General features: G+C 39.7%; 1 protein-coding gene across 3 annotated transcripts in view; it reads left to right on the top strand.

The window, feature by feature from the left end:
• TAFA4 (TAFA chemokine like family member 4) overlaps positions 1-13,996 on the top strand; it is a 205,219-nt gene that overhangs the window by 165,320 nt on the left and 25,903 nt on the right. For all 3 annotated transcript variants that reach the window (XM_037743562.1, XM_037743561.1, XM_017542766.2), the window contains one exon: positions 11,544-11,699. In XM_037743562.1, the coding sequence (XP_037599490.1) occupies positions 11,544-11,699 (156 nt within the window). The remainder of the gene's footprint in view (positions 1-11,543; positions 11,700-13,996) is intronic.

Here is a 13,996-nt window from a genome sequence, read left to right as displayed (position 1 = left end):
AAAAGAAATTTATTTTATCACAGTTCTAGAGGCTAGATGTCTGACACCTTCAAGAAGTTGTTGATCTTGGACCTCTGGCAATTCAGTTTCCAGTTGCGGCTCTCTTCCCAGCTTGCAGATGGTTGTCTTTTTGCTATGTTTTCACATAGCCTCTTTGTGTGAGCATGGGGAAGAATGACCTCTCTGATGTCTCGTACCCTGGGGACACCAGTACTGTCAGATTAGGACCCCACCTTTATGACTTTATTTAACCTTACTTACCTCCCTAAAGCTATATCTCCAAATACGGCCCTACTGTGGGGGACAAATACAGTACAGTTCATAACATAGTTTGATGGAATGTTTACAAAATATAAGTGGATTAGGTTCACTAAGAAGTAAGTTATATCTCAGTATAACATTTGAAAGTATATGTTATTTATTTAACTTGTATATTATAAAGAGGGATGCATATGTATATGTGTGTGTGGGTATAGTCTCTCTGTGTGTGTGTGTGTGTGTGTGTGTGTGTGTGTGTGTGTGTAGTCTGCGTCATGCATTCTAAAGACCAACGTTTACCTAACGATGAGACCTCCTCAGAGCATTTACTCCATGGTGTTTATCATCTTGAGATATTATGAACCTTCAAATCTATGATATTCTTGGCAAAAAGTGGTAAACAAGATAGTAGACTTCTGATTAAGAAAAATGACAAAAGGAAAGTCCTTAGAAAATGTAGTGTTTTGAGTAGTAAGGGAAGACAAATTTAAGACTTATTAGAAGTGATGAGTCTGGGAGGTTTTTAGATATCTTAAAAAGTAAAGTAAGAGACTGAGGAATGTTGGTTAGGATGTAGTATTATTTTGTTTTGATTTTTGACCCATTGAATAACTTTTCTCGTAATACCTATTAGAATCAAACAATAATAGTTAATCTCACAAAGACAGAGTGTTCCAAGCAGATGAGAAATTTTCCTTGAAATATATCAAAGTTAGAAAATATATTATTTCTTTGGGTATAGGAAGAAGGCTCTAGGGGAAAAGGAAAAGAGGGCTGGGATAGAATTCTTCGACTGGATTTTGCTACATGGCTATTCAGGGAAAGAATGTAATATAGCCTAATATATCATCCTCTGGTTTACAATTACCTTTTGCCACATAATTATAGATGTTCACAAAAGCATTCAAGAGCTTCGCCAATTTTCCTAAAGGTCTCTTTTTAGGCCTTTGCTACTTAAATCACTCTCTTTTGAATATTTCAGTTGACCATCTCATCTTTAATTGTTGACCTAAATCTGCCAAATTCTCAGTTAATAGCTATGAATGCTGTTCAGGCAGCTCTCAAACAGCACTCTGTCTCAAAAAAAGAAAAAGACAAAAAAAAGAGTCTTGCTCTGTTGCCCAGGCAGGTGTGCAGTGGCACGATTTTGGCTCACTGCATCCTCCACCCCCTGGGTTGATGTGATTATTATGCATTAGCCACCCAAGTAGCTGGGATTTCAGGCATGCGCCACCATGCCCAGCTAATTTTTACATTTTTAGTAGGGACGGGTTTTGCCATTTTGGCCAGGCTTGTCTTGAATCCCTGGCCTCAAGTGATCTGTCTGCCTCAGCCTCCCAAATTGGTGAGATTACAGGTGTGAGACTCTGCGCCTGGCCCCAAAATCACTGTTATTGATTTTATGAGATTTTTCACCTTTTGTAATAATTGCATCATAGGATATTTTAGACAGTCACTGAGAGACAGACTTACCAAGACAGCACCTGGTGTTGAATGGGGACTAGTTTTATGTAAGCAAGGCATATTTTTTTATTCTGATGAATTTAAGAACTACATAGCAAAAACCATACCCTGCAAATAGACCATCCACTACAAATGTAACATATCAAAAATTGGGGCAAGGAATACTGTCAATGAACCATCTGTGCTCCTGTAAAAACCCTGCCTTTCCTTTGATGCTCTCCCCATTTCCTTCTACCTATTCAGACATCTCTCTGAGACGTTCCCCCATAGCATACACATATGCTGTATGTAATTTCTCACATCTTAAAAATGTCAGCTGTATAACATCTTTATACCCTATTGGTGGGATTCTCATTTCTCTTCTTCCCTTGATAACACCATTTCTCAAGTAGTCACTATAGTTATTGTCTACAGTTTCTGAATTCTGTTCTCTCTCAAATCCATTCCAATCAATATTTACTTCCATTTTTCTGTCACTTTTTTTTTTTTTTTTAAGTTAAGGCCACTTGTGGTTTTCCCAGTCTCTTTACATGGATGTGATCTTGTTCTTTATCCCCTAGCTGCAGTTTTTCCCTCTGGGATTTTATCTAGTTTCATGGCTTTAAATACGACACACACGGCCAATAATAAGCAAATGTCTATCCTAAAGCCAGACTCCTCTCTCGAACTTGAGACTTAAATGTCTGGACTTCTCTCATTTAGGTGACTAATTAGAATATGAAATTTAACAACCAAGTTCCGAGTTTTCCCTGGTTTATTTAAGGGACAACCCCGCTATTCTTGTTCAGACTCGAAACTTTGGAGTTAGCCTCTTAACATCCAGAATCTCTATATCCAGAAGCCTCTACCTCCAGAATCCAACCGCTTCTTCTCACCTCCACTGCTACCACATTGGTCCAGCCCACCACCAGCTCTCCAGGGATTACTGTGGCAGGAGATGGTGTCTCTGCTTCTTCCATCCTTTCCCCTCTTTAATCTGCTCTGATCACAGTAGATTCTTTTAAATATATGTCACATTAAGTCATTATAAGCTCAAAATATCTCAAGCCTCTATAGTGACCCATGAGTTCCATGTAATCACACACACTTTTATTGTCTTTCTGGCATCATCTCCTTATTGTCCCTTCTCTGACACAGCTCCAGTCACAGGGACATTTTCCCCTCAGGTTCTGCAAGGCTTTTTCCTTTCAACAGCTTTAATGTCTCACTCAGTACTCAAATGTTAGTTTCTTAGGCTCTTCCTGTTTTAAATTGCATCTTTCTTTGTGTTTTTTCTATCACTATAATACAAAAGATTTTCAAGGAAGACAATTTTTTTGCTTGTTTTGTTCAGTGTTGTATTAGCATGTGTTCATCGAAGAGTAAATTTTTAGCAAATAATTATTGAATAAATATGTAATAAAAGCCAAAAGGCATTTATTCAGTATCTACAGTGTTTCAAGTAGTCCACTGTGTTCATTAAGCACTCCATTTAAACTTTATAATTATCATATACTACTTATATATGCAAAATATAAGATTGAGAGGCTTAATCAAATTACCTAAGTTTGGAAGCTGGTATTCCAGCTCAGTTCTTTTGACTCTTAAGTTCAATGCGCTGTCCTTTGTTACTAGCAGGTAAAGATAAATCCACTTCCATCTTACGAGAACAGTCAGATAATTCTATTTGCCTTCTATACTTGTTGAGACTGGAAGTGTCTCTCTTTCTTACTGGCCTATCCTCAATACCTGGCAGAGGCCCAGGCACATAGTAGGGGCTCAGTGGGTATTTGTCTTCACGTCTAAACTACCAAGTTTTTCCATTGAATGGCTACTATAATTTTCTATAAAGCGATGTCTTCCTTCTTGATTAAAAGCCAAGTTTGGACAGAGATAGGGGAAGAAAGTTGAGAATTATAAGAGAACTGCAACTGGGAATACTGGGCATGTTTGCCAAGGGAAGCAACTAGCCATGGCCTCATTTTCTGCTTTCATTTCATGAAATCTTGTATTTATCCTTCTCTTTCCTCTGTTCTGCTCCCATGGAGAGAGACGCTGAAAATGCCATACAGAAAACCACTCTGAAATCAAACAAATGCCTTCCAAGAAGATCAGTGGAGTGTGAGACGTCTCTTTGAGGGTATATTTTCTAGTGCTGGGCAGGAGGAAGAAGGGGAAAAAGGATTTGAACAAAAGGAAAAGGATGCAAGGGAAATAATAGCATGAAGAAAGTCTCCCTAATCTGATGCTTTCTGTGTCTCTATTAAGTTTCAAGTAGTTTCAGCTGGAGAACTTCTATTGCAGATGTGGTTTTGTGTTTTATCCCTTTTACGATAGAAAAGCCCTGCCTGCACTGGGACAAATTGGTATTTTTTTTCTGTTATTTGAAACTTTTCTTAAAAGTATATTTAATAAGAAAAAAAGATATGTATTTAAGCTATTTACTCTTTAGATAAAGTTAATCCATTCTCTATAGCAGTCCTGAAGCAATCAATTTTTGTTGTAAGGATTATCATAACACTTTTAATGGTGTCTATATCAACTATTCTGGTGAATGAGGAAACAGCCATCTCACATTTTACAGCCCTGCCAGTATTTTAAGTCGTCTTTTTTGAACAGAAAATATGCAGCCCGATTGCAATTTCAGAAGTGTGGAAAGGAATCGAGTAACAGTTTCAAGTTTCCCCACTTAAAAAATATGTCTCAGAGAGCACCAAGAACAGTCTCTGGCACATAGTATGCTGTACGTAAGAGTTGGTAAAATAAATAGAAATAAGCACCTACACATCTACCTCCCATCTGCCCACCCAGACAAAGCCAGAAGGGAAGTAGCCTAGCCACTGAAAGGATTAACAGACAGCATGAAGGGGACAGTGTTTAGTTTTTTTCTTTGTCCAGTTTCCCTCCTAGGAGCAACCCCATTTCTGGATAACACAGTCTTGCCTACTCCAATTCACACTTCAAAACTTTAAAGTAAACTCCATATGAGAAGTTTCATCTGCAACCTCTCACTTATTGCATGGGCCTCATGTTATGTTCTCAATATTTAGCTTCAGTTTTCAAGATGGATTGCCACACCATTATGTTCCCCTGCTGTTTAAGAGAAAAAAATCATCTTTGTTTTAAGTGAATTTACTTGAAGTGGCCACTCTCTGGTACTAGGCTTATCCCTCCTGTACCTTTCTAGAGAATTAAGTTTCTAACAAAAGCTGCTAGTTTCTAGTCTGTTTCAGCTTCCATTTATCCCCCCATCCTACACTACTATATGTTATACATAGCTGTAAGATACTTGTGATGGTTACTTTTATGTGTTATCTTGACTGGGCCATGCGGTGCCCAGATACTTGGTTAAACATTATTCCCAATGTGTCTGGGAGGATGTTTCTGGAGGAGATTAACATTTGAATCGTGGATTGAGTAAAACAGATGGCCCTTTCAAATGTGGGTGGGCCTCATCCAATCCAATCTGCTGAAGACCTGAATAGAATAAAAAGGCTGCTCCACTCCTGAGTAAGAGAGAAATCTATCTGCCTGACTGCCTTTGAGCTGGGATATCAGTCTCTTTTTTTTTTTTTTTTTTTGAGACCGAGTTTTGCTCTTGTTGCCCAGGCTGGAGTGCAGTGGTGTGATCTTGGCTCACTGCAACCTCCGCCTTCCAGGTTCAAGCAATTCTCCTGCCTCAGTCTCCCGAGTAGCTGGGATTGTAGGCATGTGCCACCACGTCCAGCTAATTTTGTATTTTTAGTAGAGACGGGATTTCTCCATGTTGGTCAGGCTGGTCTCAAACTCCTGACCTCAGGTGATCCGCTCGCCCAGGCCTCTCAAAGTGCTGGGATTACAGGCATGAGCCACCATGCCTGGCTGTGATATCAGTCTTCTCCTGCCTTCAGACTTGAACTGAAACATTGGCTTTCAGTTCAAGTCTTAAAACTGCTGACCTTCAAATGGGAATGACACCATTGGCTCGCCTGGTTTTCAGTAGGCCTTTACACTTGGACTGAAACTAGACAAATGGCTCTCCTGAGTCTCCATCTTAATAGACTGCAGATCTTGGGACTTGCCTGCTACCGTAATTGCATGGGACAACTCCTTAACATACATCTCTTTTTCTCTATGTGTACATTCAACTGGTCCTGTTTCTCTGGAGATTGTGAACTAATACAATGTTATAACGTGAACGGCTCAATTATATGCAGCAATTTCTGTGCCATTCACACTGGATCCTTATTTTCTGCCATTAGGCTTTGAGGAACTTTAAGTATCTGTTTCTGAGTACCTACCTCCTGTGCCAGGAAATTACAAAGAAACAAAAATATATCCTTATTCAAAGATCATAGTTGTATTTGTTTGTTCTCATGCTGCTAATAAAGAAGTACTCAACACTGGATAATTTATAAAGGAAAAGAGGTTTAATGGACTCACAGTTCCACAAGGCTGGGAGGCATCACATTCATGGCAGAAGGTGAAGGAGGAGCAAAGTCACATCTTACATGGCAGCAAGTGAAAGAGTATGTGCAGGGGAACTCCTTTTTATAAAACCATCAGATCTTGTGAGACGTATTCACTATCACAAGAACAGCATGGGAGAGACATACACTCATGAGTCAATTACCTCCCATCAGGTGTCTCCCATGACACGTGGGAATAGTGGGGGCTACAATTCAAGATGAGATTTGGGTGGGGACATAGCCAAACCACATCAGTTGTCCAGTATCACCAATACACAAATTTCTGAAAAGACTGTGTGGAACCTCACAAACCCTGTCATCAAATAGAAAAAGATGTTGTCAGTGGGAAACTGAGGTATATCCCATGGCTTGCTGAGGTAGAGATGCCATTTTGGGCTTTACTTGGTAAAATACAGGCTATAAAGCAAGAGGCGAATCTTTCTTTCATCCTTAGGTTTGAATATCACCTCTTCCCAATCTCTAGTTATGAGGCTGTGGGCAAATTAGTTAATTTCTGTACATTTTGTTAAAGATAAAATCAGAGTGAAAAATAGTATCTACCTCATAGCATTTTTATAAGATTGCATAGGATGGTATTTGCTAAAAAAATTTCAAACAGTACCTAAAATCTATATTTCATCGAATCTAAGATGCCATCAGTTGTGAGATATACCACTATTATGTGTATTCCTAAGACGGAAAAGCAGTGCCAATTATAATTGTAAGGTGCTATTAGTTATGTCACCTCCTGATGTGTTAAAAGGTGAAAAAAAATATGTATCTTAAAATCAATGAAGTACAATAGTTGTTGCTGCATAAATAATTAAAATTCTGGATCAGGCAAGTTGATTATTCAGGGTAGTGTGGACCAGTTGTAAGTTTGAATAGAAAATAATCCATTTCTACTTGTGAGTGGTTGCAGAGAAACAGAGTTCTAAGTAAACGTAGCATTACTGAATGTCCAGCTCATTTCTTGACTGTTCCAAGAATATATTTTTAATTTTCTTGGTGAGGTTAAAGCTGCTTTCATTACAGACTCTCAAGGGTCATTTAGTAATCTAACCATGGCATGATGGTTTTTAATGGACTGAATGTCTGTATCCTCTCCAAGTTCACATGCTGAAGTCCTAACCCCAAATGTGATTGTATTTGGAGAGATGGCCTGTGAGATGGTAATAAAAACTAAATGAGGTCATTTAAGGGCATGGCCTTAATCTGACAGGGCTGGTGTCCTTATTAAAAGAGGAAGAGACACCAAAGCTTGTTCTGTTCTCCATGTAAGGACACAAGGTGGCGGCTGTCTGCAAGCCAGGAAGAGAGCTCTCACCAAGAATCAAACAGGCTGACATCTTGAGTTTGGACTCCCAGTCTCCAGAATGATGAGAAAATACATTTCTGTTGTTTAAGCCACCCAGTCAATGGTATTTTGTTATGGCAGCCCAAGCAGACTGAGACAATGACCAATGGGAGAGTGCTTCCTGAGAGACAACTGTGAATGAATCATCCTGGCCCCTGTACATGGCTAGTCATTAGCTGTCAGGGAATGTTTGAATGGAAGTTTCTTATTTGCAATTGGAAACCAAAGACAGGATCTCCCTTCCAATCTTTCCCAGCCCTTCCTTTTCTGCTCACTGAGTGCTAAAGTTTTATACTACTTTACTGAGATTATAATTACTATTTATTTAATTTTACAATTGTATACAACTACCTATGGGAAATCAACATTCTTGTTATGAACATTTAATTAGGCTTATCATTTTAATCACTTCTCCATATTCATGCTTTCTTAAGTAGTAGATTGAAAACTTTCTCTTTTGCTGGTAGTTTGATTCTCTGGGCACTGGTTCTGTCTGTGTGTATTTTACAAATGAAACTTGGCCTTAGCATTTGTTCTTACCAGTAATTGAATTTTGCTGCCATCAACATTGAAGATGGTATGGCAGTGATGGTCCAGAAAAAATTCAGAATAATACAGAGGTTATTGTTTGGAAAGCATGTCTTTATGGATACAAAGTCTGAATCATGGAATATTTTTAAACTTGTTTTATTTTGAAACACATGCATCAACAGAAACCAAGCAAAGCATTAACCAGTGGGAATCCTCAGGGAAACCTCTTTTAATGAGTAGATGAAATTGCTTACAATTCACATAACAATTTATATGTAAATGGATGTATCTGAAAATTATGAGCACACTCAAGGGTACTTGAAAAAGTTGTGTTTCCTTAATAATTTCTGAACAGAACCTCTACAATCTTGTTTACGTTATTTTTATCAGAGCAAAGACAAGTCTCTCCAGCCTGGTATAGACAGAGTTGGTATATTAGTTATCTACTGCTGTGTAACAAAACACCCCTAATCTTGGAAACCTAAAACAGTAACCAGACCTTATTATTTTGTACACAGCTTCTGAGCATCAGGAATCTGGGAGTGGCTTTGCTTGGTGGTTCTGGCTTAGGATTTCCCATGAGAGTATAGTTAGGCTGTTGGCTGGGGCTGTAGGATCCACTTCCACATGTGTCCATGTGATCAATGGCAATAGACTAGTTCTTGGCTATGTGGGCATCCACATAGGGCTGCTCACAACATGGTTTCCCCAGAACACATGATGAACATGAGTGAGGGTGCCACTGTCTTATCCCCTAATCATGTATGTGGCAAACCATCACTTCTGCTGTGGTATGCTCTTGTCACATAGACCAACTCTGGTTTAATGTGGGAGGGGCCCACACAAGGACCCCTCTTTTGCAAGTTTACTGACACAGCTGTTGTCAGGACGCTTCTGTTTCTTACTACCTAGGACTGTCTGTAGGTCTGCTCATGCCAGGGTTTCCTGTGAGTGAGTGATCTGAGGGTCTGGAGATGACAGCCACCTAATTTTGGACTTGACAAACCAGCACATCTGCTGCATGCTATTGGTCATATAGACCAACCCTGATACCATATGGGAAGGGACAGCACAAACATGTGAATACGTGGAGGTGGGGATGACAGGGGAGCATCTTAGAGCATGGCTGCTGTAGTTGACACGTGACCTAAGCCAGGCCAGTCAGATGTACCCCTTCCTAGAACTGACACATGGAGCAGAATGACAGATTCAGAGTGGAATTACTCAGGTTGAGCCATGGGAGTGGTTCCACTTATGGTTAAGCTACATTCGCTCTTCATTCTACAAACTCCTGATTTTCCAGTAAAATCTCTTTGCATTAAGTTAGCTCAAATCAGATTTTGTTGTTCCAACAAAAGACTCCTAACTGATAAAATGGATTCCAATGTAAATTACTAGATTGGAATTGGAGACATCAGTGTGTACTTATGCTGTACCTGCACACATAATTCCTTGACCTATTTGCTGAGAGGGCCCGAATCACTCCCTACTTGTAATGAGTAAACCTACACATTGAGATTCAGGTTCCTAAATCTGATGCCCCATGAAAAGTAATCAAGGATTCTTGAAGAAATGATGGAGGCAGGGAAAATACCAGCTAAGTCTGGAACATCTTGAGGGTCAGAAGGTTAGTAAATTCTCAAAGAATGATGGGAATTTGACACAGCTCCTCCTGCCTAGATGTAGGACAATACGAAGGGTCTCCTCTTGTCCAGATCTGGGATGATTTGAACATTAACACAGAATCAATCTTACAACTATAATATTGATAACTGATTCAGGTGGAAATCATCAATGGGTACTAAAACTAGTAGATGAAAGTTTGATAAAGAATGGGATATATTCATAGTCTCACTAATATATCTCTCTCAAAATGCTTACTAATTATAAAGGGAAAAATAATACCTTTACAATGGAGAAGCCTGACAGATACCACCCTAACCATGTAATTAAAGGTAATAACACGGATAATGGAGAAAAAAAGACATTGTTTCCTGATATGATGCACTAAGAATATAGAATCAGTGCTGGGGAACTCTGCTAAAAATGCATGGCTTGAATATAATCAAGAAGCAGCATCACACAAATCCAAACTGAGGGACATTCTGCAAACTAATTGGCATGTAACTTTTGAAAAATGTCAAGGTCAAGAAAGAAAGACTGAGGAGGAGTTTCTGAATAAAGAAGGCTAATGAAACGTGACAACTGAATGCAATGCATGCACCTTGGTTGGATTCTGAGCAGGGGGGAAAATAGCTATAAAAGGCATTATTGGGAGATTAGCAAAATTTGAATATAGATTGAACATTACATAGTAGCATTGCATCATGCCAAATTTTCTATCTTTAATCATCATGTAACCTCATGTCTTTGTTTTTAGAAAATACACAGTGAAGTAGTTAGGGGTAAATGGGCATCATGCTTGAAACTTACTCCCAAATGGCTTAGAAAAACATGAGAGAGTGAATGATAATGCAGATGGGGCCACATGTTAACAACTGGTGAAACTGGGTGAAATGTATTATTAGTTAGCAATCGCTGCTGTAACAAAGTACCACAGATTTAGCAGCATGTTTCTGCCGGTCAGAAGTCTGGCACTGCGTGGCTGGATTCTCTGCTCAGGGTTTTGCCACTGGGTTCAAATCAGGGTATCAGCAGGCTGCATTCCTTTATGGAAGGCTCTGGGGAAGAATCAGTGTCCAGGCTCACTTTGGTTATTGGCAGTTCTTGAGGTTGTAGAAATGAGATCTCCATTTCCTTGACATGTGGCCCCTCCATCGTCAAGCCAGTAATGGCACCTGGTGCTCTTAATCTGTCTGCTTTTCAAGCTCATTTGATCACACTGGCCCCACTGGATAATCCAGGCTATGTTCCCTCTCTTAAAATCAACCAGTTGGCCAGTCACGGTGGCTCGTGCCTATAATCCCTGCACTTTGGGAGGCTGAGGCAGGCAGATCACTTGAGGTCAGAAGATTGAGACCAGCCTGGCCAACACTATGAAACCCCATCTCTACTAAAATACAAAAATTAGCCTGGTGTGGTGGCACACACTTGTAATCGCAGCTACTCAGGAGGCTGAGGCAGGAAAATTGCTTGAATCCAGGAGGTAGAGGCTGCAATGAGCTGGGATCGCATCACTGCACTCCTGCCTGGGTGACAGAGTGAGACTCTGTCTCAAAAAAACCAAAAAGCAACCAATTAATTTCAGTCACATCTGCAAAATCTCTCTTGTCATGTAATTGACATAACATAACCATGGGTGTGACCGCAGGGGTTGAAGATCCTGGAGGCCTCATTTCTGCCTACCACAGGTTCACAGAAGCTTTTTACACTCTTCTTACTGCCTTTATATAAATTTGAAATGACATGGTATCAAAATAAAAAGTTACAAAGACTCATAAGCATAGCAGGGGAAGTTGGAAAATGTCATCATAGCATCGTTCTGGTTGTGGTGGTGTCATTTCCCTCTAACAGCACTGGGTCTGTTTTTCTCCATTACCTACTAGGCCACCACCAAATCAAGCAAGGGACCTGTGAGGTGGTCGCCGTGCACAGGTGCTGCAATAAGAACCGCATAGAAGAGAGGTCTCAAACGGTCAAGTGCTCTTGTTTCCCGGGACAGGTGGCAGGCACAACTCGAGCTCAGCCTTCTTGTGTTGAAGGTAAGACCTCTCTGGTCAGTATTTCTGATAGGCGGAAACCCACCAGGAATCTCCCTACTTCACTGTCTTTGCAACCCAAAGAAACCTAGGGTTGCTTTGAGATCAGTTTTAATCCAAAAGTGAACATAAATACAACTCCAAAAATTTCTTAATGACTCAGGTAAGTCTTCAATAATGTCCCTCAAGGGGTAACAATGGAGAGTTATATTATAGGTCAGTTGGGAAGATGTGCTTCAATTTCTTTTGCCCACCTGTCCCCAAATCTCACTCACCAAAGGAATTGTTTCCCCAGATGCTCTGTTCTCCCTCCTCTTATATGCCGTATTCAAATTTAGCAGTGTGACTTTCTCACTTCATGCTTGGTGTTACAGATTAGTATCCTCTTTATTACTAGTGTATCATTTTAACCAACATTTATAGGACATCCTCTTTGGAACAACTTCCCTGGGAATAGTTTGGAATCAGGTACCATTGATTTGTAATCTCCAAATCCCCTCGCAGAGCGCTGTGCCAGTGGTTAAAAAATATATATGAATGTTGATGGTTATAGGTAGAGGCTGGGATTGATTTCTTTTGATACCCCTGGCTTCTTCCAGCAGACACTGTGGTAGAAACAAGTGTCAGTCCCCAGGGGAACAGATACATGGGGTTAGTCCTGTAGCAGTTGCTCTGCAGTGTCATGAAAACTCCCTGAAAATGAACATGTCCAGTCTCATTTGATGTATGTCTAAAGGTCAGTAGTTAAAACACACACATTCTTAACTCCTGATCATATTGCACAGTGAACAATAACAGCTGATTTACCTGCAGCCCATTCCCCCTACCAAACACACACATAGATATACACAACTATGTGGGCTGTGTGGTTACAGTGGTATATATCAGCACCATCTCAGGCACCTTTAAAGCAGGAAAGTGAAAGTGGAAATTTTCCACCTGCGGTTCTTTACCAGAAACTTTGGGGGCCAAATGTGTTGCTGAATTCAGATTTTGTTCATATTTTATGTGGGTAACATAGTACATATACCATCTATTAACTTATAGACCTACTGTGTTCTCCACTTGTACCCCATAATCATAGAAATATTATGTCTTCAGTGAAATATATGAATATTCATGCAGGATGTGATAAGGCTGGATAAAGAACTTCATGTTAATTCAAGTTAGGTTTTGCTGTCATCTTACAGAAAACCTTTGAATTTCCAGAGCTTTTTGGATTTGGTGATTATTGATAAATGATTATGAACCTATAAAAAAAGATGAAGATCTTTAACATTTGAAAAATGGCATTTAAAAGAAATATGCTGAGTTTCTATATATCCAGCTAGGGAAGTCTAATGTATTTATCTGCTCCATCAGTTGTATCCAAATCACAACCATTCTGTCTCTTGGCTGTCTCTGATGTCAGCCCAGTTTTCTCCATCCCCACTGCTACCTCGACAGTCCAGGATCTAAGGGCACACCCTTAGATCTTGCTGAGTGTGCCACGCCTCTCCTTTCACTTTCCGTTCTGTAGCCAGAATGATATACAAAAATGGAATGGATCATGACACTCCCATAGTGAAAATCACAATTTAGTGTCTTCCCCCTGTCTTGAAGATAAATTCCAAGTTCTTTACCATGGCTTGCAAAGTCCTGTAAGATCTGGCTGTCTCAGTTCTCTTTCAAGCACTCTACCCTAGGCAATCTAGAGTTCTTCCCATTTCTTTTCATTTCTGCACGTTACTAATTTATATGCCTTGCCTGAATCATTGCCCTCCTTTCCGTGACACAAAACTAGTCTGTTTAATTCTTCCTATTCTCCTTTCAAATCTTTTTTAAGTTCTTGTATCATCTTGGACTTCCAGTTCATGATATTCATCCCACGTTGTGGTAAAAACATATGCCTTCCAGTTAGTATGTAAGCAGCCTGTGGATAGGGACGTGGTCTCTTAATTTGATCTTTCCCCATTGGCTGGCCCATAAACAAGTTTTAGCACAGTGGAGAATGGACTTTTCTAATCACAGATTGTTCTTCACAGGCAATGTGTTTGCTTGCCTCTGTAGGCCTTAAACATCTTGTAACAAATTCTTTTCATACTCTAACCAAGAATAATGTTTTACAATATTCAAAGCACTTTTATGGATACCTAAAAAGTACTGATAGGGCAGTGATGACTATTTGTATCTTCATCTTAATAAGGAAAATATGAATATCTTACCGCAAACTACCTTGTTTTAAATTTTATGTAAGGGCAAATCCCCTGTGGCCACCATCCTAAAGGTAACTTCACTTATCTGTTTGGTCAATAGATTTT

This window comes from Cebus imitator, unplaced genomic scaffold (assembly GCF_001604975.1).
Source record: "Cebus imitator isolate Cc_AM_T3 unplaced genomic scaffold, Cebus_imitator-1.0 Scaffold147, whole genome shotgun sequence".
Classification (NCBI taxonomy): domain Eukaryota; kingdom Metazoa; phylum Chordata; class Mammalia; order Primates; family Cebidae; genus Cebus; species Cebus imitator.
The sequence above is the reverse complement of the archived record's forward strand: the minus strand, read 5'-3'. Positions and strand labels throughout refer to the sequence as shown.